Genomic DNA, 26,371 nt, shown 5'->3' with positions numbered 1-26,371 from the left:
TTGGTTTTATGTTTGTTTGTGTTGTGAGAAACTTAAATATAACATTTACTTTTTATCAATAGTCTTAAAAAAAGTGTTTTCTTTAAATGTGTAAAAGCTATGTTAGTAAAAGACAATACTATTATATATGTACTTATCGTATTCACATAGATAATGTACTTCTGTCATAAATAAAATAAATAAAAAAGTGTCCAATAACACGACTTACTGTTTAGAACTTAATACAAATGATCTACATATGCTACAAAATAATGTGTAGGAAACAAATTGAATAAACTCTCACCAAACAAAGAGATCTTCATTATTCTCCTGTTATTTATATTCAGGTTGCGTAGTTCATTATTACACTTGAAAAGGCTTTATCTAATTCTGCTGAGTCATTCCACACAATTGCGGTACGAAATTCAGATCATCTAACAAATAAGTTCGCTCCTGGGGGAATGAATCAGTTTGATTAAGGATTTTATTATTTCTATAAGTTACTCACTTATTCAAAAATCATTTATTCATATAGGCAACATAATGTACACTTATGAACGTCAAAAAAAAGAAATATACATTAAATGCTTCTAATTTTACATTTACTGCCAGTTCTCAAATCAAGGGCGTAGAACAGAAGAGAAGAACTCTATCGGGAAGAGTTATAACAGATTGACTGAGATACGGGAAATATCTCAGTCATGCGGATAAATGATGTGATGTAATATTCTAACTTTAGAATTCGCATAATTCTAAAGATATAACATCAAAAAGTTATAATTGTTGGAATTCGACAAACTTTGCCGACTTCAAAGTCTGACTAACGAAAGGAACTTGAATTGAGTCAATATTTCAATTTCGAAGGAACTTGTATAAAATCAATTTTATTATATACGAAATTTGTTATATACTCTGAAACATTGTCGTCAATATATACTTAACCGACCTACTACATGTCAATACACTACTGTACTAACGCCCGAACCCAATTATTAATCCACAGACTGAAAACAATCTGAGATCAGACCGTGACAGTCGATCGATGCTTCGATGAATCGAGGCTTCGGTTCTCTGATTGTAATATGGCCAACATAGCTGAGCTTAGCATCCGTTTGTAAATGATAAAGTCAAAAGTCAAAATTTCTTTATTCATATAGGTAACATAATGTACACTTATGAACGTCAAAAAAAGAAATATTAAATGAATTAATTTTACATTTACTGCCAGTTCTCAAATCAAGGGCGTACAACGGAAGAGAAGAACTGGCAATAAACTCTCCACCACTCTTTTTAATTGCCAAGTTTTTTTTCACAATGTTTGTAAGGAGCTGCAACCACTACACCATGTTCCATATAATATCTTGAGTTATAAAGAATTATTAAATAAATTAAACACAGAGATTTGTACTATATCACCAGGAGGCATGGTGAAATACAAGCACACACTTACATACTCGTGAGAACAACACGCAAATACGTAGTATAAACAACTAATATCACCGCATACACGAATTCAAGTACGACCAGTCACCATAAGTAGCACCCGTTCACGAGTATGACGCATGGCCAGCCATCGGCTCCCTCGCTATATTTTAGGGAGAGAGACAACCCGACGCATGGACGCCGCCAAAAGCAATGACATTTAAGTGAGCATGACGATCCTTGAATAGTATTGATAGTGATCATAGATAGATAATGACTGATGATTAATGGACTTATTGGTTCTTTCTACAGTCCATGGCATTGGCAACATTCTTACGTCCCGTCTCGAATGCATCTATGTTCCCTCGATGCACTGCACGAATTGACGACCCTCATCCGTACGGCATAGAAAATCAAAAGTTCTGATGTGCCTGCTCTTGAACATAGATATCGAAAAATTAATACGTATAATTCTAAAAAAACGGGTTTTCTTTACAAAATGGGATGTAAATACTAATATTATAGAGAGGAAAGATTTGTATGTGAGAGTGTTTGTAACAAATTTGCTCACTTGGCTCACTATTTTATATGTCAAAAAGAAAGTTTTTCTGAGTCAAACGCAATCAACGACATATAATTTGCATAAAGGGCTGTGTTCACTTTGATTAGTGATGAGTGCAGGTGTGTACTGCAAGTAGTGTCCAATGATTGTTTAATGGGTCTGTTTAGTAAATTCAGATCTCATATAGTTTAGCAGGCACGTTGCGAGTGAAGGGGAAGGGCGCACGCGACGTCACTACTCGCAGTTCACTCGCAAAAAACACGCTTCTAATCACTTACTACGCAGACAACTAATCACCTGTACAAATCAGTCGCCGTCCACACTTGTTTTCTCTTAATCACCTGCACTTATTACTCACACTAATCAAAGTGAATACAGGCCGTAATAAACCAACACATAATAACAAATATATATATATATATTCAATAGCAAGTGAGAGCAGCTAATAGAATATGACACGAAATTACGACATATTTTCTATTATCAAAGCCTTTATGAATTCCAGTTTCAATGTGTAAACATGGCACAGACTAATTAAAAGTAAGTACAGATGGAGGATGCGGTTTCTATTGAAATAGCTTGTCGGGAGGAAAATTGCAATTAAGAGGAAATACAGGTCTCTTTTTGAGTGGAAATGTAATCAACTAAATATGTATAGATTCTCCAAGTCAATGTAATTCATTAGCTGAGTTTCATCAACGGGCGTCAAGACAGAATACCAAAAACAATCCGTATCCGAACGAATTCGACTTAAGAGCGTTATTTACTTGCGAGCCTTCTGGCCAGCTAAATGCCCATGGTCGGCGGTAACACTTAAGATTAAGTGAGCCACCTCCTCGCTTGCCTCCATTTTTTTTATAGTACAAGGGGCAAACGGGCAGGAGGCTCACCTGATGTTAAGTGATACAGCCGCCCATGGACATTCTTACGAGTGCGTTGTCGGCCTTTTAAGCATTGGTAGTTTCCATTCTCTCCTATTAAAAATACTATACAATCACGTTTCCAATTCCCTTCCGTCTTTTCACTGGTCTATATGGGAAGTCCCAAAGTTATGGGACATGAAGGAAAAGTACCTTAAATTGTGAAATATGCGAAATACTTGAGCGACTAGTGTATTAAATAAAACCGAAAACAACCTTCTTGTTGGCAAGTGGCGTGGTTAAGTACTATTAATCCCTGAGCCAAAATAACTGACCTATCTCCAAAGCCGTATAACATGACACTGCCAAGTACAAACTACAGAGTTTGATATAAGTTTTCCTTACTCACACGAAGGCAAAATCGCTCACAATTGCAAATTTTTATAATCACATATTTTTTAATTTTTCACATGGTATGGTATAACTTGCAATATAATACAAATGCCTTATTAAAAAATAAAATAAATCAGTGGCGCTACAACCTCTTTAGGTCTCAGATTTCTAAATCTGTTTGATGATCATTTTTAAATCTAATAGGCGAGTAGGTGATCAGTCTCCAGTGCCTGACACACGCCGTCGACGTTTTGGGTCTAAGACATGTCAGTTTCCTTTACCGTTCGAGCAAATGTTAAATGCGCACATAGAAAGAAACTCCATTGGTGCACAGCCAATAAACAGCGAACCTACGACCTCAGGTATGAGAGTCGCACGCTGAAGCCACTAGGCCAACACTACTCCAAATGCCTTTTCAACACTTTAGGGAGTTTGTCGTTAATAATTGTTTGTATATAAACACATAATTGGCTTAACAAAGCGATATTTTACTACTAGTGTTTAGTGTACATTCAATTTTTATCACCCAATAAAACGTAAAATTTTATTGCAATAGCAATTTGTAGTTTGTCTCTGCTCTCATGAGAAAGTTTATTTAGGATATTAATGGCCACTGTAATGAGTTAAGGCTTAAGAGATTATAATGTAGATATAGAGGTAGTAGTTTCGAAACCCACCAATAGATGATACATACTGGTTTTGGGTTTCCTTTGGTTTGCATATTTCAATTTGGCACAGAAGAATTTGCTTATCAATGAAGAACGTAAAAAACCTTTCCAGCTACCATATTCTCCAGCGTACAAACAAATTGAACACAATAAATAGGTTGTAATAAACTCACTGCACCTTATCGTATTGACATATCTATTTTCGCAATAAATTTTCTTTTATAGGAAGCACGAGTAAGATTTTTCTCCTATTATTGGTTTACTTCGAATATTGGGACGTCTTGTTATTGAATAACTGGCTTATGACTTTTGTTTTTTAGAACACGGAACAAACGTGCAAGAGACTATCAATTAATACCGCCGAAATTGCCAGAAGAATTGCGAGTGCGTTGCTCGCCTTTTAAGAATTTAAATGACCTTTTTTTGATTAATATACGCCTTTGTTTATATTACTACTCTCTTTGTTTTCTTTAGCGTCGAAACAAAAACGTCTGTAAAAATACTAAATAAACAGTAATCTATACATAATAATACTCGGCCTTAAAGGTGGTACATTCGAGGCAATTTCTGCGCACCACCACTATTTGGAACCAGCTGCCCATTGAAGTATTTCCGAACTAATTCGACTTAGGATTCAAGAAAAGAGCGTACCAATTCTTAATAGGCGGGCAGCGCGCTTGCAAGCCTTCTGGCAGTGCGAATGTCCATGGGCAGCGGTATCACTTAACACCAGATGAGCCTCCTGCCCGAATGCCTCTTGTAACATTAAAAAAAACAGATTGGTATATCTTTGTGAACATGCACGATTAACTGATACTTACTTAATCTTTATTTAAGTTTATATAGTACAACTGTAACTAGTTCACAAGATTACAAATAGTTTTCTCATGTTATACTATGAGAAATAAAATCTTTAAACCTTGACTAGTGGCTAGGCGTCCCGAGACTGTGTGATCCAGTTCCTACATAGCTGCAATTAATTTTTAATTACACAACTAATACATACACCGAGGTACGATGATACGAGGGCCCACAGAAGTGCCAGTTCATCTTGCCCGCTCTACGCCCTTGACTTGCGAACTGGTATTAAATTTACATTTAGTGTACTTGTTTCACCAATATGAATAAAGATATTTTGAGTTTGAAGACCCATGCCACATTAAGATAATAAAACAAGTGCAAATAAAGAGTTACAGCATCACAGATATTTTTTTATTTCATCTAAAACACCCTACGAAGTTATAAATTTTCATCTAAAGCGAGAGAATTGTAAAAATGTTACTGTCACAAGCGCGCATTAGACGGCTATCAACATAAAATATTACGACCATTTTAAAAGCTACGTCAAGCAGGTAGCTTTTTAGTACGCTTTCAAACCTTAGCTAATCCTAGCTTTCTAGTAATATACAAAACAAATGAGTAGCGCCAGCTGTTTCATGATAATTTGTCAATTTAATAGGCAAGTAGGTAATCAGCCTCCTCCTGTGCCTGACACGCTGTCGATATTTTCTATCACCGTTCGAGCGAATACGCACATAGAAAGAAATGGGCCCATGGACATAGGCGCATAAGAATCTAACCTATCACAGGGATGAGAGTCGCACGCTGACGTCACTAGGCCAACACTGCTCTTTACTTTTGTATCATTAACACCCTGGTTACTGCTTACTTACGTTCTAAGGTTCATTAACAACATTGACAGCATGCCCAACAGGATGTAAGCTGTGATTTTGATGTGGTCCCGGGACACACACAGGACACACTATACTGCTATGTAAAAACCTAATAAGTTAAACCTAATAATTAAATTTGTAACTTTTTTTATTAAAATATATTCGACCACTTCTTATTGTTGTACCGTGTACTTAAGTATTTAATAATTCATCAACAATTAATAAAAACATTGCCAGAATTCACTTCAACTGTATTTACGATATAAATATACAGACTAAGTCAGATAAAAAAATATTTGTAATAAGCTAAAATATTCGTGGGTATATAGACTCTAGTGATAACATAATTATGAGAAAACTAATCAACAGCCAATTAATTATCTCGTGCTTACCTTAATAAGCGATCGAGACCTGATCTATAAGGCTTGGTATCCACTTATATCTTCAACAAAGAAATTTGATCAGAAAAGTGGAATTCCACTTTTCATACATTTCTATACAATTACTTAATCCAAATATGTCGAAGTTAACTGCGTTACATGTATAGAAAATCAATTAACGTGCAAGAAGGCCAGAACCAAATCTTTTCAAAAAACAATCATATCAACGTTGCAAATGTTTATGAATAAGAGTTTTACAAGAATTGTGTTTATTTTGTAATGAAAATAATACATATATGACAGACTTGTGTGCATTAAATATATATTAAATAAATATGATTTAGTCTTAATGAATGATGGGTTCAAATTTTATTTAAATAACTATAATAAATGTTATTTATATTCTATATATTTTATACGTAATGAAGTACATATTTTCTGTTAAGAGTATTTATTATATGAAATATTTTTTTGTAGAATTTTGTTACAAACATAAATAACTAAAAAACCTTTGAGAGACAAGTAGAACTTGTCAAATACAAAGATTATTAATTAGTTTCATTGTGTGAACCTATTTTTACACTGCACTTACATAGGATTTAAATTTAAAATTACTTGTCAATCCATGACTTGTCTGTCTGTAAGATATTCGAAAACACTGTTAATACAATAATTATTCTACCGGTTATGGTCTAAACGTACCTTGGAGTCTGAAGGACCACACTACTAACTATAAGGATATACCAAAACACAATGTATACACATCAATTTGCCAGTGTACCTTATTAATTATATACAGAGATTAAGATTCGGAGTAAAAAAAATATGATTTACTTATAACAGAAGGCAACAACAAAAAAAATCAATGCCAAAAAAGAAAAGACGCTATCATGAGCCTCCAATCTTCAGAAGTTTTATAGAGCAATCATATTTAAATATTATAATTTTTATGTTGAGGTTAACAGCTAATAAATTTTCATGTAACACTAACTCCACAAAACTATTTTCATGTATGGTCAATATTTTTTGAGCAAACATCGGCCAACCTTTCAGTGGGTGTGCGATAATGATGTGTGTACAACAAACAGTGCTTTCAGATTATTACTTTACCGGTACATAATCGCTACATAAGGTAAAAGTCCTGTATTCTTTCTTGACTGTATTGTTAATTTGAATACAAGATACTCTTGGCCCAGTTGCTTCAGCTTGCGACTCTCATACTGGTTTGCGAGTGGAGGAGGTGGGAACCCCAGCTGTGCACCAATGGACTATCTATTGCTATCACTGCATGTGTGTGCTTGTTTCAGGAAGAGGGCGGATCACCTACTTACCTATTTGGAAAAACAAATGAACAATTCAATCTGAGACCTAGACCTACAGAAAACCTTTGATACAAGCACCAATACCCCAAAAATCATTATTAATCACTAATTATCAGTATGCTACACATATTAATTTCATTAATTTGACATAGTGGATCTCTTGGCAATGATGCTGCCGACGAGCTTGCGAGAAGAGGCTCGGACATATTGCCTGCTGGCCCGTATCCTCTCCTACCCTTGCCCTTCTCGCAGGTGCGAGCATGGATTCGCCAAAGATCAGAAGAACTCCAGCAACAACGTTGGTCACGAAGTGAGGACTGTAGGCAATCCAAATTGGTTATGCCAGCAGCTAATCCAAAAATGACAAAACAATTACTAAACCTCAACAGAACTAATCTCAAAACAATGATAGGTACAATCACGGGCCATTGTCTCCTCAACAAACATCTCTTTGTCCTAGGCGTGAAAGATAGCCCCATGTGCAGAGGCTGTTTCAGAGCAGAGGAAACAGTCACCCACGTAGTCCTGGAATGCGAGGCTGTGGCTAAACAACGTAAAGAAATCCTCGGAACAATGAGGTCGCTCCGAGAAGCCTGCGAAGTGCCCAGGAAGCGTCTGTGCTTTTGGAAGGAGTTGGGCTGGCTTAGTTAGCCAGGACTTCACGCACAACGGACCTATCAAGAGTCTAATTGCGGAAACGGAGTCCCCCACAAATACACATACACATACCCAATTCTAGTGTGTGGTGGTTTGAAAGTGAATGTGTATTATAAACCATTATAGTTCCATGGAGTATATAGGTATTTAATTTTCAGACTGGCAGATTGGATCATATTCTTGCATCTTTTTTATTCTATGGTCTTACAAATTCAATTCTCTAAGAAATAAAGCACAAAGATAACCCAACGCTTGCACGTGACCTCTCTTAATTGAGTTCCACAGCTCCCACTGCAATTTCCAATAAATTTTCATGTACGTGCCATTTCTACGAGCGTGGCATAGCAAATCTTGCTTGGAATGTGTCGAATATTGATAAACCATTTCCACGACAAAAATTTGATACTAAATATATAGTATTGTAGTAGCTTTATAAATAAGAACAAGATTCTCAGAGTTGCGCTGGGTTCAAAGGGAAAACTTCACAAATATAACTAATAATGAAATGGCGTAGCGCTGCTACAATTCTCAGTTCTCGTAGCTCTCTAATTACGTAGCACAGAATTTTAGCCAAAACTGCGCTACGATTTTAGAAGCAATTACATAGCGTCGCAAATACATATAATTAGACATTGGCGAGTTAGTGTTTTCAAAGCTGTAACATTTCAGTGATTACCGATAGAGGCTCTATATAATCTATCAATTATTTTGAAACTATCAAATTATCAATAATACTAACAAAATACCGATTAGTTTCCCATCGAACTAATTACTATTTGACGCCAGAAAATTGATTACTTCCTGTTGATTGAACCTATAAATGAAATTTATCTCTCAGCCATAAGCCTATAATAATATAAACGTTAAATGGATTTACTGACACAGTATATAATTTCCAACAGTTATGAAAGCTTTGGAAACCCAGTCTGATGTCAGAGGCTCTAGGAAATATATTTGTTCTCTTCACTGTAAGTTATGTACACTGTCGTAATCAGTGTGGATACTGAAGATTGAGTCGATTGAGTTTTCAGTGGATAAATCGTTTAGTCCAAATAGCTGTCACGGAATTGCTCGAACGAAAGAACGATTTAAAATCTTCATATGCATGCTTCTGCTTTCGTGCCAGCATGATAAGCAACCAGCAATTATTTCAAACGTACGTTAAAACGGGTCTTGGTTTGGTATGTATGTATACCAATAAATTCTAGGCTGTGATCTTAGTTTTTCTTTCGAAAACTTCTTTGTAGGTATTTTGCAGAAAAAAATATTTTTATACCCTCAATCATTAGTACCGTTTATGATATATTAATACCGATTGTGCATATTGTTTCTTTGGTATATTAAGTTAATAGTTGAATTTTTGAGAATATTGTACCAAACCATTATCCCTGCAGCACATCTAATCGTTAAAACCTATAATTTTTTGTATAACCCATACAATGTACCTTATTTGAGGAAGTTTCCCTAGGTTCTTCAAATAATACGTAAATTTCGAAACCACAAAAAAAGCCTTCCTAATAATAATTCCCGACAACGTATTTCATCAAATACGAGTGAGCGATACGTCGATAACATGTAATATAAAATTTATATTATAATTTCCATAACCTTTGCCTTTTAAGCCTCGTTATATCGGATGAGGCTTAATAGGAGGCCGGAGTTACGAAAACTATGTACGTAAAATATAAATGGCATATGTATAGATAAGGGACAAGACCCTTTTTAGCATTAAACACTGTTATTAGGCACATATTCCTTACAAAAGTTTAAATAAATTTTCTTTACTAAATTTTGATTTTGATGTGTATACAATATAGAAAACATCATTAGTAGTAGTTTAGATTTTAGAACAAAATTTCGGTTATATTGACCGAAATCAAAGGTCCCGACCGAAATCAAAGGTCCCGGCCGAATTCTATTGTTTTGGATTCTTAATTTAACAACGTCATCGGCTGTTAGGACTATCGGTTTTTACGACCAAATATGAGTGATCCTTTTGATATCAGTATAAAAGATTTTGACTGCATATTATTTATTATTATTATTAAAATTAGAAGGAAGGAGCTTGCTTCAGAGGTCATTTGAGAGGATCCTTGGCCCTCAGGGTATGCACGCTGACATATGTTAAAATTAATACTTATTAAAAAAAAATTAAGTCTTATGATAAATATACTTGAGGAGCTTAAGACCCATCAGAGCTATATAGCCATTAGTGGTGATGATCATATCCCTTTAGAATTGGTGCAAAAGTTTTTGAGTTCCAAAGTTTCAAATTTCAAAAACACAAAATAAAAATCAATCCTTCGCAAATTGGAAAGTATGGAAATTATTAGAACGAAGGGATAAATAATGTGTCACCATACATTATCTATATTGACAGAATTAACAAATGTCCTTCATGTTCATTGAAAAGGAACTAATAAGGAGAGCAACCGCAATGGAGCGTTAATAATTTAAGGGTTTAGTGTAAAATCTTAAAATACTAAAAGAGTAGAACTAATCGTTTAGAAAATTAATTTCTTTCGAAACCCTTTGACTGGTATGCCCTTTGCAGATACGTCACACGTCCACAATCTAGCAACGAAATTCTATTTTAAAAGATTGAAAAAATCCTTTATTAATTAATCTAAGCATTAAGCATTTCTTCGTTGGAACCCAATTAATGCAAGCATCAGTTGCTTCGGTACTGGTAAAGAGTGGCGGAGAGTTTCTTACCAGTACTTCTTCGCACTACGCCCTTGACTAGTAGACTGGTAGTTAATGTTAATTTAGATTAAATTTAACATCTATTATATTGACGTTCATACCTATACTTGATTACCTATCGCCCAAACCCAAAAAACCTATCTCAATCCATTTTCAACCATCTGAGATAGACATCTTAATCCAAATATTGAATAAAGTGTGCTAATAACCAATCGACGGATTGTAATAGCCATCTATCGATATAAGTTATCCATGGTAGGTCGGATCGGTGTATGTGGATTGTGGATAGATCTCTATATGAAAATGATAGTTCAACTGTGCCAATATTAAGATTTTAACTTAAACCAGTTTTTAAATTAATTAAAAATTTATTTGATACGTTTTTACATAGCCATGTATATTTTAATATTATTTGTACGGTTTTATTTACTTTATTTGGTTTATATTGATTATCAAATATGAGTGTAAAGAGGGAAGAGATTGCATTATATCCGTCGCCAAAAATGGATTGACTTTGTAAGGTTTGGTTATGGATATTGGGATGCAGATCGACTGTCGCGGTCTAATCGTGATTGAGGATTAATTATTGGTTTCGGGCGTATATAAATAAAGATAAAATATTTTGAGATTGAGTTACTTATCGAAGCACTGAACAATACCGATAATAGGAAACATTTGTATATATAACCTGCCAAAATATCAAGGTATATACAGTCAGTAAATCTGTTAAAGTGACATCGCAGGGACTACTCACGTTAAACCGATAGTCATAATAGCCGATGACGTTGTACTTATTACAATAGAATTCTGTTGGATCCTTTGATTTTAATCAATATAACTAGTATGTTGTTCTAAACGATGTCGTCATAAACGGTTTTCACTGTTGATCCTAACTCATTTTTTATCATGACGCTGTGACAATACTCGTAGTCTTAAATTGTGTATACTTTAATAAGTGTCTTAGTGTTTGAATACTCCAATCATTACGGTTGTACGGAAGTTTCTTCCTATATACTTTCTATAATAAATTTGTCCTTACTCGTAAATATAAAAATAACTTCTCAGATTTAATGGATAAGATTGCGTCGTTAAAATATGATGACTGCTACTTGAAACATTTCTGTAAATGCAGTGGATGAAATATTTAGTGATAAATATTTTAGCACTGGGTGATTCTTCGTATTTTTATAATCGTACAGAATACAGATTCTGTCTAAAACGTTACCTATCAGTAAATGAAGGCTGGCACACATATACTGAAAACTGTGTAAGCTTCCGTGTATATTTTTTAATTTTACTTTTCAATTTTCATAATTTTGTTCTTTCCTTACAGATATATTTTCAGTAAATTTATGCGTAAAGTACAGCAACTTAACATTCTTATTACAAATTTTTAATCTTGTAGCAACGCATAACTGTCTACGGACCTATTTAGTGGGTGCGTTGCCGACCTTTGTGAGAGAAGTATACTCGAAATTTTGAATTCATACGGCTCAAGACATGAAAGAAGCAGGGGGGATCAACCCAAACCACTCTTTTGAACACTTTCCATAGTACACTTTGTAGGATACGCATACAGACGCAATGCCTCTGCGTAGAGAGACTCAAGCCGATCAGTAAAATGGAGATTGACAATTAGACAAGCCTTTCGCTTGGTCAAGAAGCTGGTACTATTTTTAAAACAGCACCGCCTGCAAGACTGAACGCATTAATAAATCTATAAATAACGGAACCGCGAACATAGGTTCAAGATTCACAGTTATTATTAAATATTTCCCAACTGAAAAATAGTCTGTGGCATTCGGAAGTTTATTACACCCCGAGGAAAAGGAAATGAGAGCATGACATGCCTCAATCTGTGTCAGCTTTAGCCTTTCGAGCTTTGCGACGTCATTTATCTTCGTCCGTGATTTCTTTCAACTGTCAGATAATAAATTACTGCGAGAAGTTAGATTTGCAGAATTTATTCAATCTCCGAGAACAATAAACACATAGTTGTGTTGATTGCAAGCCTCGAAAACGATCGCGCAATACCTATATATATTTATTAGCATACTAGGCCAAGCGTTGCTGTGGCTAAGGTTTTTGTTATATTACATAGTAGTAAACTATTCAAGGGAAACGGTACGAGAACTTATGTAGGGTAGATAGCTTATGTGAAACGTTGGTACTTTTAACACAGCGCCATCTGTTAGAATTGTATCAAGTAATAAACAAATATTTGCAATAAAATATTAATGCGGGTATAATTGGAGATGTAAGCTTTCCTATCTTTTAAGTTAGATCAAACTGCATCTGTGTGCAAATTTGATTGATATCGGTTCGGTAGTTTAGGATAGCGGACAAACAACGTGTCGTGACACGTAATTTATATGTAACATATATTAAGATTATAGCCGTAATCAAATTTGATTTTAGCGTAATTAAAAACGAAACGGAAAGCCCATACTGGCTGAGAGAGACTACGAGACTACACGTTCCTAACAATAATTACCGCTGTTGGAAATGTAATCTTTGGCTGTGCATTCGGTAGGCACTGCCCAGCGTCAACAAGCTCCCACTCCCCGGTTCGTCTCGCTGCCTAATCTTGCGACCTATTTGTAAAGCCTATGATAGGTACGTAGTTAATATACTGTGATTAAAAATGTACTTGTAAAAGATTAGTGGATAACAAAATTATATAATATTTAGTTTAATATTATTTTTGGTTAATAGTAATGTGAATACAGGAAAGACAAAGAGGAGCAAATCTGACGAATAACAGCACACAAAACGCCCCTGGTTTGCGTAAAATTACAACAATTCTCATATGCAAACACAGCTTGATTTACAATCCATTATTTTACGCTAAACTAGTTAAACCGGTTCCATTATGACGAAATAAATTGACAATATAGATTGTTATAATTCCTTATCCCCATGCAAACAAGGACAACGCGAGCAACAGGTCCCACATTAGAACTTGTTTTATCATATTTAATGGCATTTACTTGTACTAAACGTTTGATACGATAACAATAGGTGAGCTTATAGAACATGTCTCTCTTTTAATACATAAAATATACCAGAATAAACCTTACAGAAAATATTTGTTATTCGTAAAACTGAAAAGGAAAGTACTTGACTCAGATTTCTGTATCCGTTCTTGATCTTTGCCTGCATATTTGAGAACACAAAAAATTTTAGAACTGGATGTAATGAAAACTTTTTTGAATTTCAGTTTTAGAACTCTTTGGTTCTATGTGGTAGGTATATTCCATTCATTTGTCAATTGTTGTACGAAATTGCCATAGAAGAGACCCTTAGGAAGAATGGGCCCACTGCTTTTCTCAGTGGTCCCATTGAATGCGACGATGTGATTACTTCGAAAAGCAGTACAAGTATCGGCACTTTCTACATTAAGCAGTTTTTCATTTTCTAAACATTTTCAGTGTTACCTAGGATTTAGGCAAGGTCTGACACGTTTCCGATCAAACATGCGAGTTCCCTCACAATATTTTCATTCAGCGAAGTGTGTGTTAATTTTTATAATTATATATTAAATTATTAAGTAAAAAATATATTACTTAAATAGAACAAAAAATTTACGTATTTGTTTTTAGTCTAGCTTCAAAAAAAATCAATAGCGCTACCACCTTTTTAAGTCTTGGCCTCAGATATCTGTATGTTTCATGATCATTTATCAATCTAATGGGCGTTTGTAAGTCAGCCTGCTGTGCCTAACACACCTTCCACTTTTTGAATCTAAGGTAAGGTTTACCTACGATGTTTTTCTTCACCGTTCGAATGTCAAATGCTTATATAGACAGAAAGTCCATTAGTGCACAGCCGGGGATCAAACCTACGACAAACGCTACTCTTAAATTCTAAAATTTATTTATTATTATCGCATTGTGCTTTTTGATATACCGGTTTAGGAAATTAGTTTTAACTTTTAAGTTAAAATAATACAATGTTTTTGTCATTAAATCAACTCAAGTTTATAAACTTTCCGAATTACGCAACCAGCAAAATTTGAACTTAGACTCCTGTTAGCTCACCTTTTCGGTAACAGAAAGACCTTCAAACTCTTCAGCAGCAACGCAGTCACCTTTTAACCAATTCGCAAACCGGCCTAACTCTCCCAGCATATTTATTGGTGTCAAAGAGAATGCCATGATTAATACGTTCAAAACTCAAATTGCAATACTCAAATCTCATTAAAATCCTCAACATCAAAACAGTATTTCTCTGTTATCTCCAGGAGTCATAATAAACAAAGCGTTAATCTAACACGCGCGATCTTTTTCCCGCGTTTCGGGGAAGCCTTTCGCCGGGAAAGGTAAAGACAAGACTGCTCAAAATAGACTACCGCTTTAGTAGCCTTAAAACAACGTAGATGTCGCTTTATTTCCGAGGTGTAGAATCGAGTTTCGAATGTCAAAGGGCGTTGGCGCATGCGCGCTAACCTTTTGTTAATTGAGTTTTTTAATACATCAGAAGTTGTTTACAATTTATTAAGTTTCATAACATTGAAAAAAACAAAACAAATTAAAACATTTCATCAATTTTATTTTCTAAAAAGTTATTCAAAAACTAAAAAAAATCTAATTTCATGGAAGTTAAATAATTTTAACTATGCATATCAAAATAATATTTCTACAATATTAAATTTGATAAGAAGTCACCAATTCTCTGCACATCAAACATAGAATTGTAAAAAAAATCCCACTATTCCCACCTATTCACTTGGATGTTTCATAGTCTACTTTTGTTATAATTGAATTCCTCATATCCAGGTATTAATGAGATTACTGTAAGCTTAAACAAGATATAATTTATTTAATACTATTAAACAGTTTACAGTTCTTACACACTTAATTGTGTATATAATAAATAAAAAAAATACAAAAAAAGTAATAATAAAAATACTTAAACTTTTTGCGAACCTTGAGTTTCTGTTGTCTGCCACTTTCTACTTATGGAATTAGGCTTTTCTTTATAAGAAGCCTTAAAGGTTGGTTAAGTTTCATACATATTGATCAAGTTTATGTTTAATAAGGAAATCAATGTTAATAATAAGAAGTGTACAAATACAATATTTTTTTTAAATTTTCCATTTTCAACCTCTTTTTCCCACATAAGGCTGTTATACTAACCTACTCTTCCTAACTAGAATATCCTACAAACCCTAATATGTTATGGAAGAATTATTTATCTTCAACAAAACAAAAACGTAATAATTCCCTTAATTATTGTACATTAAGGTACATAGTAACAGTATATTTCTAAAATAGGTAAAAAACTATAACCATTTTGCAATGTTTTTGTCGTAACAATATTCCCAAAAAATTAAATATAAATGGCACTTACCTTAGGTGTTTGAACAATATCCATCGTAGCAGTTTGTTTATTTGTGACTTTTTATCAAAGTTTAATCGATACGCCTACTAATATTAATTCATTTTCACAAAACTAGGTAGAAGCAAAAAGAAAATTAAAACACTTTTGTTAGTATACTATAGTAATTCGTAAATATAATGAAATTACACATCAACCACTAGAAAGATATAAAATAAATAGAAAATGTTGGTCATTAACTAATATCCAAATAATTGCTACAGACGGTAGCTCTGTAATTATAAATTAATAAATTATGACAGATCATCTGTGATCACAGACTAGGACGAAATATATAATTTTGTTTTACCACAGATAACGTACATATTTACTATTGGATCACACAAAAATAACGTAAAAAAATAAAAAAATGTTTGCTCCGATTGTATTAATCGCATCAAAACGATGAATATATCATCTTAAATGATAAATATAACTGTTTCTTTCAAATATATTTTTGTACAGTTTAACTTGTGAATATTCAATAAAAAGTAGATAGATTTGTTGTTTAAAGTGTAACTTTTTAAATGGTTACATTCAAAACAATTTTTTTAATTTCCCTAATAGAATAACTTTTATACTATATTAATCAATGTTGTTGTAATAGAGAACATTGTTGCTGTAGTATAGTACTTAAGAAATGTAATATGGCTTACTTTGTAAGTTTCTTTCAATTGAATTCCTTAAAAATTAGTTTTAAAGAAGATTATTCTCATGAAAACAAAATAAACACATGTTAAATAAAACTAAAAATATAATATAATAACTGAAATTTATTATTAAAGGGAGTCGCTCCAGGCTAGCCTCCGAAGATACTGGCAGCTTTACATCTTTGAATAGCTAGACTTATTCTTTTTTTGTGATGTCGAAGTGTTTTGCTATTTCCTTAAACAGCCTTATAGTGCGAGGATTCCACGGTCTAAGGGAAACCAAAGGAGATAAAATCATATTCGGAGCCTATACTAAAACTTTTATTTCGATTCCAGATTTGATAATTTTAGTGTTGCACCGTTATAACAAGTACTAAATAATGACGTTGCGAAATTATTCGATACGGAATTGGAATATTTCCGGATCGATTCCTCTAGTTTATAGTAGTATATCTAAATAACTACTACTTATTCGGACAGTTCGGTCGGTTCGGTCGGAACAGGCAACCTGTTCTGGCCCACTTTTCTTGAAATCAAACTTGGTACGAGTCGAGGTGATTAGTCCGGTCTCCTGCAATACCAGTCGGCTCTAGTAGACCGGAATCCCAAGCCGTAGACAGGTTGCGATTTGGAGCATGTCAGGCTCAAGAAATGTACCTGTATTTGACGAAGGCTTCGTGTGAAGCCAGTAAGTTCTGTAATATAAGTGTATTGACCCTTAATTGGCCATATTACCACAGAATAAATTGATAATAGACTGGCTTTCTTGTCAAGTGGTTATGTTTTTGTCAAATCATTGTCTTGATAATCCGATAGTACCTAGTACAAATAATAATCTGTGGTCCATAGTCCTTACTGCTATGAAGTATGAAGTATGAATGCAGCTGAGTGTTAAGTCTTGACTAGTCTCGCAGATAGTTGCGGAAAAGTTAAAATAAATTTAGTGGTTGAGAAATTTAAACAAACTATTGATTTTATTCGTCTGGAAAATATATTGTGAGGGTTACGCGACCACCAACTATAATGGCTGCCACAACAAACGACACAACAGAAGAACGCCGTCGTAGGGTAAGGGAAATTTAATAACAAAATCATTCAGGTTTCTTTGATGTAAGGTGAATCATATTCATAATACAAATTATAATACTTATCTATGTTACGCCATAATTTTGAGCTTTGTTTTTGTTTAAACCGGTTGTTTAAAACATAAATATGTATATAATATGTATTATGTTCCGAAAATTCTCGAGTTTTCTTAAGGCATATTCTAGACTTTATTTTATGAGATTATGATATTGCGTATCTTCGCACTGTTTTATTTATTTTTCATCGTATTGTGAAAGTGTTAGTAAAAATGATGTGCATTGAGTAGTGTTATAATAATCTATACATTTATGTATAGATTTCATTTTAGGATGTTATTATTTATTATTATTAGGTTCTACTTGGGCCTCTACCAGCTGGTTTCTTACGAGCAGATTCAGATGGACCGCCTGAATCTGTTGATGTAGATTACGAAGCTGCACTGGCTCTGCAGCAGCAACTTTGTGGAGCTACAGTAAGTATTTTTATTTATTTATTGCTAATTTATATGCATAACTTCCTTTTTTGTTACATTAGTGTGAATTTTGTACAAAATAAAACATTTGTAAAATATTTGTAGATGCCACCAGCCGGACCTCCTCTTACTGCTCGTCTCAGTGTAACCATAGTACAAGCTAAGCTGGTAAAGAACTATGGTAAGTTTATTTTGATGAATTGATTCAAAATTACATAGAAAATGTTTAAGACATTTTATATTAGTAATATTTATACTAAAATCATTGACATACAAACATTTGGAAGCACTACAGCCTATTTTATCTAACACTGATATATCTATGATCCCTAGATAGTCAAAAACCATTTGCTTAGAAAAAAAGTACTTTCCAACAAATTATTTCATGGCCCAAAATTTTCAGTATGAATTTTTCCTAGGTCTAACTCGCATGGACCCCTATGTTCGTTTGCGCGTCGGTCATTGCATATATGAGACACAGACGGACCCAAGTGGGGGTAAAACACCGAAATGGAACAAGATGATACATTGGTTAGTATATTCATCAACGTTTTTTTAATATAGGTAATTAGGCCTTAAAAATCATTAATTCATTAAATTTGGGTATTATTATAGAAAGTCTTTAATTTCGTTTTGCATTAAAGTATTTATGCAAATTGATAACTTTGTTGCTATTTTATTATGGGTTCGGTGCATAAGAATAATAATCGCTATCAAATTAACTAGAAATTTGCGTTACATATTATAAATTTTGCAATGTACTTTTATTTCATTACGAAATATCTTAAATTTTAAGCCAATACTAATGTGATAAAGGGTTGCTTGTCTTAGGTATGTTAACTACAATGTAATGTTTGTATAAGGTATTATTCTCATGTACCTATGTGTTTTTTGTCTTTTTTGAGAAATAAAGTCTTTAAACCTAAATTAACGGTCTTAGTACGTTTATAGACTTTCAAATGGTCAATGCTAGATTAGGTAATTAAAAGTAGATTATGATCTATTACGTACTGCGTTTAACATGATAAACCGTACCGTTCGAGTTGTTGAGTTAATTGGAAACCTATTTGTTATTGATACGTTTATTTATACTTCGTTACCTTAAACATACATACAAAAATATTATAGACAACGGGCGACATTACCGCTAACAGCGATTTCTTTCAAGCAATCAGGTATGAACAAATAGGAAAAACAACTCAGGGTACAAGTGCATAAATAATTAATAATAATATTTAAGCCTCATATATTCCTTGAAAAATTTACAAAATGTACATATAAATACACACAAAGCTTTCTTATTGAGTATAAAACTCTATCAATTGGCTCCATCTCTTTCTGTTTTGAGCATTTTTCTCCCAATTCTCCCCACCATTAAGCACGTCACTGTGCAAGAGTGCGACCTCGCTTTCTTTTTCCTGGTGGCTCTTTCCACTTTGTTACCCTCTTTATCCATCTGCCATTGTTCATTCGAGCGGGATGCAACGCGATTTGCTATAACGCGGTAGGACCGCGGCGGATTACTGTATATCTGAGTTATTTACTGATTGAAGCTGCGTCATCTGTGATTAAATAAACAAATAGGATATATTTTCGGTTGAGTTGTTTGTTTTTTGTTTGCATATTTATAAACAGGATTTTTATTTTCGTAGTCGACCTTTAAAACCAGATTGTTTAGTACTAGACAGCGTTGACAAATTTTCCATAGTTTTGTCAGTCGTATTTCTTTCGGGATATTTAATTTCTTTTGTATAAATGCCTACGCAAAGACATTTAAAATAACGATCTAGCATTATTTATACCAATAAGTAATTAAGGCTCACATAATTTACTAATAATTAATAATAGTGCTCGAATTAATTTATTCCATTTATAGTAAGAATTAATTGATTTTCGTTATTTCAAATGTCAATGACAATGTCAAGAAGACATTTACTTTTTATATATACAAACAAACACAGCTTTAAGGTCATTAGCATCGTGCAAAAAGTTATCTAGCTAGCTAGCACCACAAAGTTTCCAATAACAGTATATATTTAGGGGAATCGTTTATTTATTTATTTATTGAGTTTACGACATCATACATAATTCTAAGTCTACTGAATATTTAACAAAATCTTACATCTATAATGTATAACAAGAATGGTAAACATAAGTTTTACAAAAAAATAATTAAAAAATACAATTAAAACATATATAGAATATGCTTATCTGAAGCACACAATAAAATTACCAGAAATTGTTGGTACAGGAGAAAAAAAATCATCAGCACAACAGCGAGTTAGGTTCGAGAAAGGCACCCAACAATGCTTTCTCTAAAACCGATCAGCCCACTACCGATTATATCCAGCTCCCGATAAGTTGACTTCAAGCTGTTAAAATCGCGAAGAATTCGAACGAGAGGTTACACACTCTTCTTGTGTAATTTTTTTTCTATTTAAGACTTATGACTAACGTATACGTACGTGACGTAACACAAATTCACTATATCGAATCATTTTGTCCTTTTGAATCTCCTGACTAGGCATTAGATTATAATAAACAATAGAATACCGATATTGACTGAAGGTCCTATGTTCCAGGTGGGACAGAAACCCATGTTTCCAAACCTACTTAGTGCAATGTCCCACTATACTTCTTAAAATTCTAAAAAAAATTAAGATACATATTTTTATAAATCTAATATTAATATCTTAAATTAAATTTGAAATTCACTTAAGAATCTGGATTTCCTTGGAAATGATTAACGAAACACAGCTAGGAAATAGTATTGTCTTTTGTTAACATAACTTTTACACATTTTAAGAAAAACACTTTTTTAACGGGTTGAAGTTATGTATTATTAAGTCGTAAACTTATTAAGTCGGTTAAATTTAAAATTATGTTTAAATAATTATAAGTTTACAATAATAAATAACTTCAATCAGCTACGAGATTTTAAAACATATAATAAAAAACTGAAATTCCAAATTGCCCCCCTTTTGGGGCGTTGGAAAACACAAGACTCTTATACTCAATAAACGGCAAATACTCAACAATAATTATATTTTTTGTACAGTATGAAAATTATGGCCTGAATCGTTGTAAAACTATTTTACCTCGAATTCTTTCTAAATGAGAATATATTACATTAATTTGCATTTTAACATTTCTTAGAAGTATGGAAGAATTATTCAAATTGTGACATATTGCATAAGTATATTGCTAGAATGACCCAGATGATGTTATATATTTATTTGGCACATAAATGCATCGTATAAAATATCTTAGCAAATAAAACGTTCACACAGTTTTGCTATTATAATATGAATTACGTATTACTTTCTTAGTAACTGCGGTGACCAAAATATCTAATTAATAAATGTTTTTAGGGTTTCATTCTATTTATTAGTAGCTGACCTGGAAAACTTTCCACCGCGTAACTAATTCATGTCGTGGTGAAGATTGGCTTATTACTAATATGTCGTGTAACAGATTTAACTAAATTTATTACATTCTGAAAAAAAAATAATAAAATAAAAATTATAGCATTCAACTTTTTTGAAATCAACATTGGATTTTTCTTGTCAATTTTCCAACGTTTTGAATAGTAATGCAGTCGTATTCGGAGACAACTACAAGAAATCGCAAGAACAGTGATATATTGAAGAAAAATAAAACAGTTAAATCAGTTTAAAAGTTTGTAGGCTGACACATGGACGCTACTAGAATTAAATTAATAAGTTTTTTAGTTAGTCCTAACCTTCGAAAGGCACGTGTTTAAATTTTACAACTGTTGTACTTTATATTGAGTGAAGAAACTTTTGTTTAAAGAAATGGATGAAAAGGAATTTCGTGTGTTAATAAAGAATTACTTTGCTCTTGAAAGCGACTATATAGAATAATTAGATCAAAATCTATGAGAAACAATATTTGTTCTGTCTATCCATTTCTTACGATTTCAGCTCTAATGCAAAAAAATCTTCGGAGATTACTGCATGCGCATCTATCCTAAATGTTATATGTTACATGTAAGAGACGTTTGCTAATGAAACTATTCTTATTATTATCGTAGCCAGCTTTATATGGCTTCTTTATGTTAATGACGTGTCTGCAAGACCGGTTACAATGCTTAAATTCAATTGAATGTACAAAAAATACTATGCCGCTACAAGTTTTAGAGGTCTGGTGATCACCCTTCTATGCCTGACACACCACCGACTGTTTTAGGGCATCCGGTTTCCTCACGATGTTTTCATTCACCGTTCGAGCGAATTTTAAATGCGCACATTGAAAGAAAGTCCATTGGTGCTCAACCGGGGATGTATTATATTCTCTCACTGTTGTATTTATTGTTACCGAATTTTGATTTGTGTAATTGTTACTTATAAGTAACGTATAAGAACTAACGTATAAGTCTTACGTATAAGAACAATTTCAGTAGTGACTATGACAGTATATTAAAACATTAAATTTGGTTTTCAGTCTGCTTCCTCCTGGCGTAAATTCCATTTACCTGGAAATCTTCGACGAGTGCTCTTTTACTATGGACGAACTGATTGCCTGGACACACATACAGATACCCGCTGCTGTACTCAATGTATGTATCAACAAATAACTGTTTGTATATGCAAGTTCAAACTGTACGATCGGAGATCTCTAGTCGGTGTTCTTATACAAATTGTAAAATGGCCAAATACAGAAATACAGAGTCATTACAATGTCCCTAATTAATTCCCAAGGTTTACAATCAGCAGAATTTTCTAAATTCCGTCTGCAAAAACCAACCTAGTTCATTTAAATTATTAGAGCTGAAGCAAATCAAGAATTAGCTTCATTAAAATAATTTACATTTAAAAGGCCATTGAAATATTACATAAGCACATTCACTGCAAGTAACCAACCCCCTCTTGTCAGCAAATGTAAGCTCTCAAAAATAAATATATAAACGAACAAATAACATTTTTTTTGTAGAAATTATGAAAAATGCATTTAGTTAGCATAGACAATGTGTGAGTATGACAGTGGTCAGTGACCCCCCCCCCCCTGTATAATGCCCTGTAAAAAGTTAACATAATAAGTGTTAAACAATATTATAGGTTATCGACCTGTTATAAGTGTGGAAATAATATGCGATATGTTTAGGGTGAAACACACGAAGATTGGTATCCATTAACCGGCAAGCAAGGAGATGGAGTGGAAGGGATGGTCAATCTCGTTTTGAGTTACTCAGTAAGTATAGTAAAATTTTTGCATTGATATTTTGGTCATGTACTTAAGTAACAGAAAGCTAATTGCGTGACTAAGAAATTTATTGTTTTGAAATTGTATCTCTAATATTTAGAATTTTCTTCGAAAATGCTTTGGATAAGATTCAGAGTCGAGAATGACATGGTGTTAAATAAATTTCGGCTCTGACTTACCCCAAGACTGCAGAATTCAAACCTGGATCCAAAAAATGACGTCTAAGATGAATCAGATTGAAATTTTCGCTCAGTCAATTGTGTCATCAATGAATCAATCAATTGTTTTACTACTTTACTTGATTAATTAATAAAAACATTCCAGCCCAAACAGCCGACTCTAAATTGACTAGAGTGCACAATAACTGAAAAAAAAATTGCAGACGAACAAAAAATACATTAAACGAGACTACCTAACAAATAATATAATTTTTTCCGTTAACCAATGTTATTCGTTAACCAAAGTAATACTCGTATGAAACGTTATCAGTTGTGTAACAAATAACAATCCAACAGATAGAGATTACAAGTCTTCATTTCCAGGTTGGCCCAGCAGCAGTACCGACTTTCCCGCCAGTTCTGGTCGTGCCATCCACCGGTATGGGCTATGCTACCATGCCGATGTACCCTGCTGGTACTCCCCATACGTACCCGCAGCAGCAGCCGCAGCAGCAACCGCAACAGCCACAGCCCATTACGGAGGAAGAACTTGCTCAGGTAGAAATAATTTGTTTCTTAATATTTCCTATATTTTTTTTATTAGCCATTTCTTATTCACATACCTTTATTAAAATAATAAGAAAATAAATAGGAAAACAAATGTGCAATTATTTTTCTTAAAATAAATTTAAAAGAAATATGTATAATAAGATTACTTTGTTGTTTTGTAGTAAAAAAAGTTTTTTCTTTATTATTTTATTTATTGTCTCAGTTGTAAGTATGTTATTTCTAGATTGTGAGACTTTTTTTTTTAATTTGAAAGGTGTTATCACCCATGACTTGAATAAACTTATTAAACTTCTACAGAATATACTAAAGTGCCATTTGGTCTCAACATACAAATCTATCATCTAATATCTAATTACATCTGTGTATACTCTCCTAATTATTATTGGTAATATTTCTTTAACGCTTCCTTTCCTTCATTAAAACCCATCAAGTTATTTACAACACTAATGATTAAATATTCCAGATCTACGAAATGTTCCCAAGCATCGACAAGGACGTGATAAAATCTGTGACTGAAGTGAACCGCGGGAACAAAGAAGCGACAATTAACTCGTTACTTCAAATGTCAGAATAATGAATGTATGCCTTATAATCATGTTTAAGAATCATTAATATTAAACAGTAGATTACCTGGATTCCTATATTTTATCCATAATTGTGAATTTTACCACAGTGCGGGACAAAGTCCCCTTTGTATGAGTGTGTAATGGGGGAAAAATCACGAATTAACGGGATTTTCAAAAGCTCTACTTAATATTTTGTAAATTGACTGAAATGACGGATAAATCACAGAGTTAATTTAAATACATTTCAATGAATAATTATTTACATATTCACAGGTAACAAAAACCGTGTGAAATTGTACATTCATACTAGAAGAAGTAAAGAATATTGGCCAAAGACCTTGTGTCCAGGGTCATGTAAATATTAAAAAAAAAAACCAAGGGACTTCAAGAAATTCCAATTTCAAAACTCTTATATCTCAGATGATAGGTCATACTGAGGTCATGACCCGTAAAAGGTGAACGGCCCCTGGTAGATTACAAAACAACGAATTATTTTACTTTAATAAAATTTTAATGCTACGTTTCACAAGGTTTTAGTTATTGCCATTAAATGCCTTATTCTGATAGCTTTTCCATTAGGTCTTAGTCAAAAATCGCTAGCAATTTATTTACGTGCTCATATATCAAGTAGTTTTAATTTGTTTAAGATTGTTTAAATGAAATTTCATATGCCATTATAGCCTTATAAATGATGTTATTAGCACTATGCACCTTGCACCTTATGTATTTACTGAAGGCTCTACAGCCCACCGGGTCTGCTCGAACAAGAACTTCCAGCCAAGCAGTACTGTGCTTTTTGCTTTCAGTGCGTAATTCCCATGGCTTGGAGGTGCAACACACAAGCCTCAAACTTTATGCCTTATCATAAAAAATCTACTTATGTTTAGTCGGAGTAAATAAAATTAGATTCACCACCAAAAGCTATGTAAAAATATTTTTTATTTTGTCTTAATAAGCAAACGGCAAACGAGTTACACTGTTTTTATATATGTTTATTAGATTGTTAATATGGCACCTAGCTGAATACGTGCCAAATAGTTTGCCACGCTTTATTTGTATTATACCTGTTATATTTATTTATAATTAATAATAAATGATTTATAAAGTATCAAGTATTTTTCATTTTCTCCCCATCAATACAATTCAATAAAACGTATATACATCACTAGACTTGAAGTACATTTCGGGGACTTTAAATTAATCCCGAAATCGCCATTTATTTATTTATAGAAACAACGGCGGATCCAGGGGGGGTCATGACACCCTCTGAGCTGACTCCAGGACTTAGGTGTACCACGAATTGAACATAATGATTTTATTTCAATATTATATTTATTTTCAATAATATATTTCACCTGTGTGAATTTTAAACAATGTGAATATGCAAATGCAAAACACATTTAGTGGACTTATATTAAATTTTTATATATAATTATTAATACAAGAAAAACGATGGTTACACCATTCTTTATCCATTATTATTCCAACTTAAAGAAAGGATCGAGCAGTTGACGGCCCCAGCGGCTTTTTTTTTCTTATAAAGTAATAAAAGGCCGGCAACGCACTTGCGAATAATCTTCAATATTTAATTTATTTAGGGCCTGTTTCACAATGTATGGATAAAGTGCCAAATAGCTATGCAACA

General features: G+C 33.2%; 2 protein-coding genes across 3 annotated transcripts in view; one reads left to right on the top strand and one right to left on the bottom strand.

Annotated features, from left to right (window-relative positions):
- LOC110996837 (myotubularin-related protein 8) overlaps positions 1-16,242 on the bottom strand; it is a 37,754-nt gene extending 21,512 nt beyond the window's left edge. Inside the window, exon 1 of one of the 2 annotated variants that reach the window (XM_022264700.2) lies at positions 15,975-16,242. In XM_022264700.2, the coding sequence (XP_022120392.2) occupies positions 15,975-15,998 (24 nt within the window). In that variant the 5' untranslated portion in view covers positions 15,999-16,242. Of the gene's footprint in view, positions 1-14,662; positions 14,934-15,974 lie in introns of those variants that run through there. The other variant, XM_022264699.2, reaches the window with a different exon arrangement.
- A 1,266-nt stretch (positions 16,243-17,508) lies between these two features.
- On the top strand, positions 17,509-25,834 carry LOC110996829 (toll-interacting protein). Its single transcript, XM_022264691.2, has 8 exons — positions 17,509-17,719; positions 18,090-18,209; positions 18,315-18,390; positions 18,629-18,740; positions 22,674-22,788; positions 23,334-23,420; positions 23,975-24,148; positions 24,624-25,834. Exons 1-8 carry the CDS (start codon positions 17,675-17,677, stop codon positions 24,732-24,734), a joined length of 840 nt encoding a protein of 279 aa, XP_022120383.2. The 5' UTR covers positions 17,509-17,674; the 3' UTR covers positions 24,735-25,834.
- Positions 25,835-26,371: the final 537 nt, after the last annotated feature.

This window comes from Pieris rapae, chromosome 16 (assembly GCF_905147795.1).
Source record: "Pieris rapae chromosome 16, ilPieRapa1.1, whole genome shotgun sequence".
Taxonomy (NCBI): Eukaryota; Metazoa; Arthropoda; class Insecta; order Lepidoptera; family Pieridae; genus Pieris; species Pieris rapae.
Note: the sequence above shows the minus strand (reverse complement) of the source record. Positions and strands in the feature narration are given on the sequence as shown.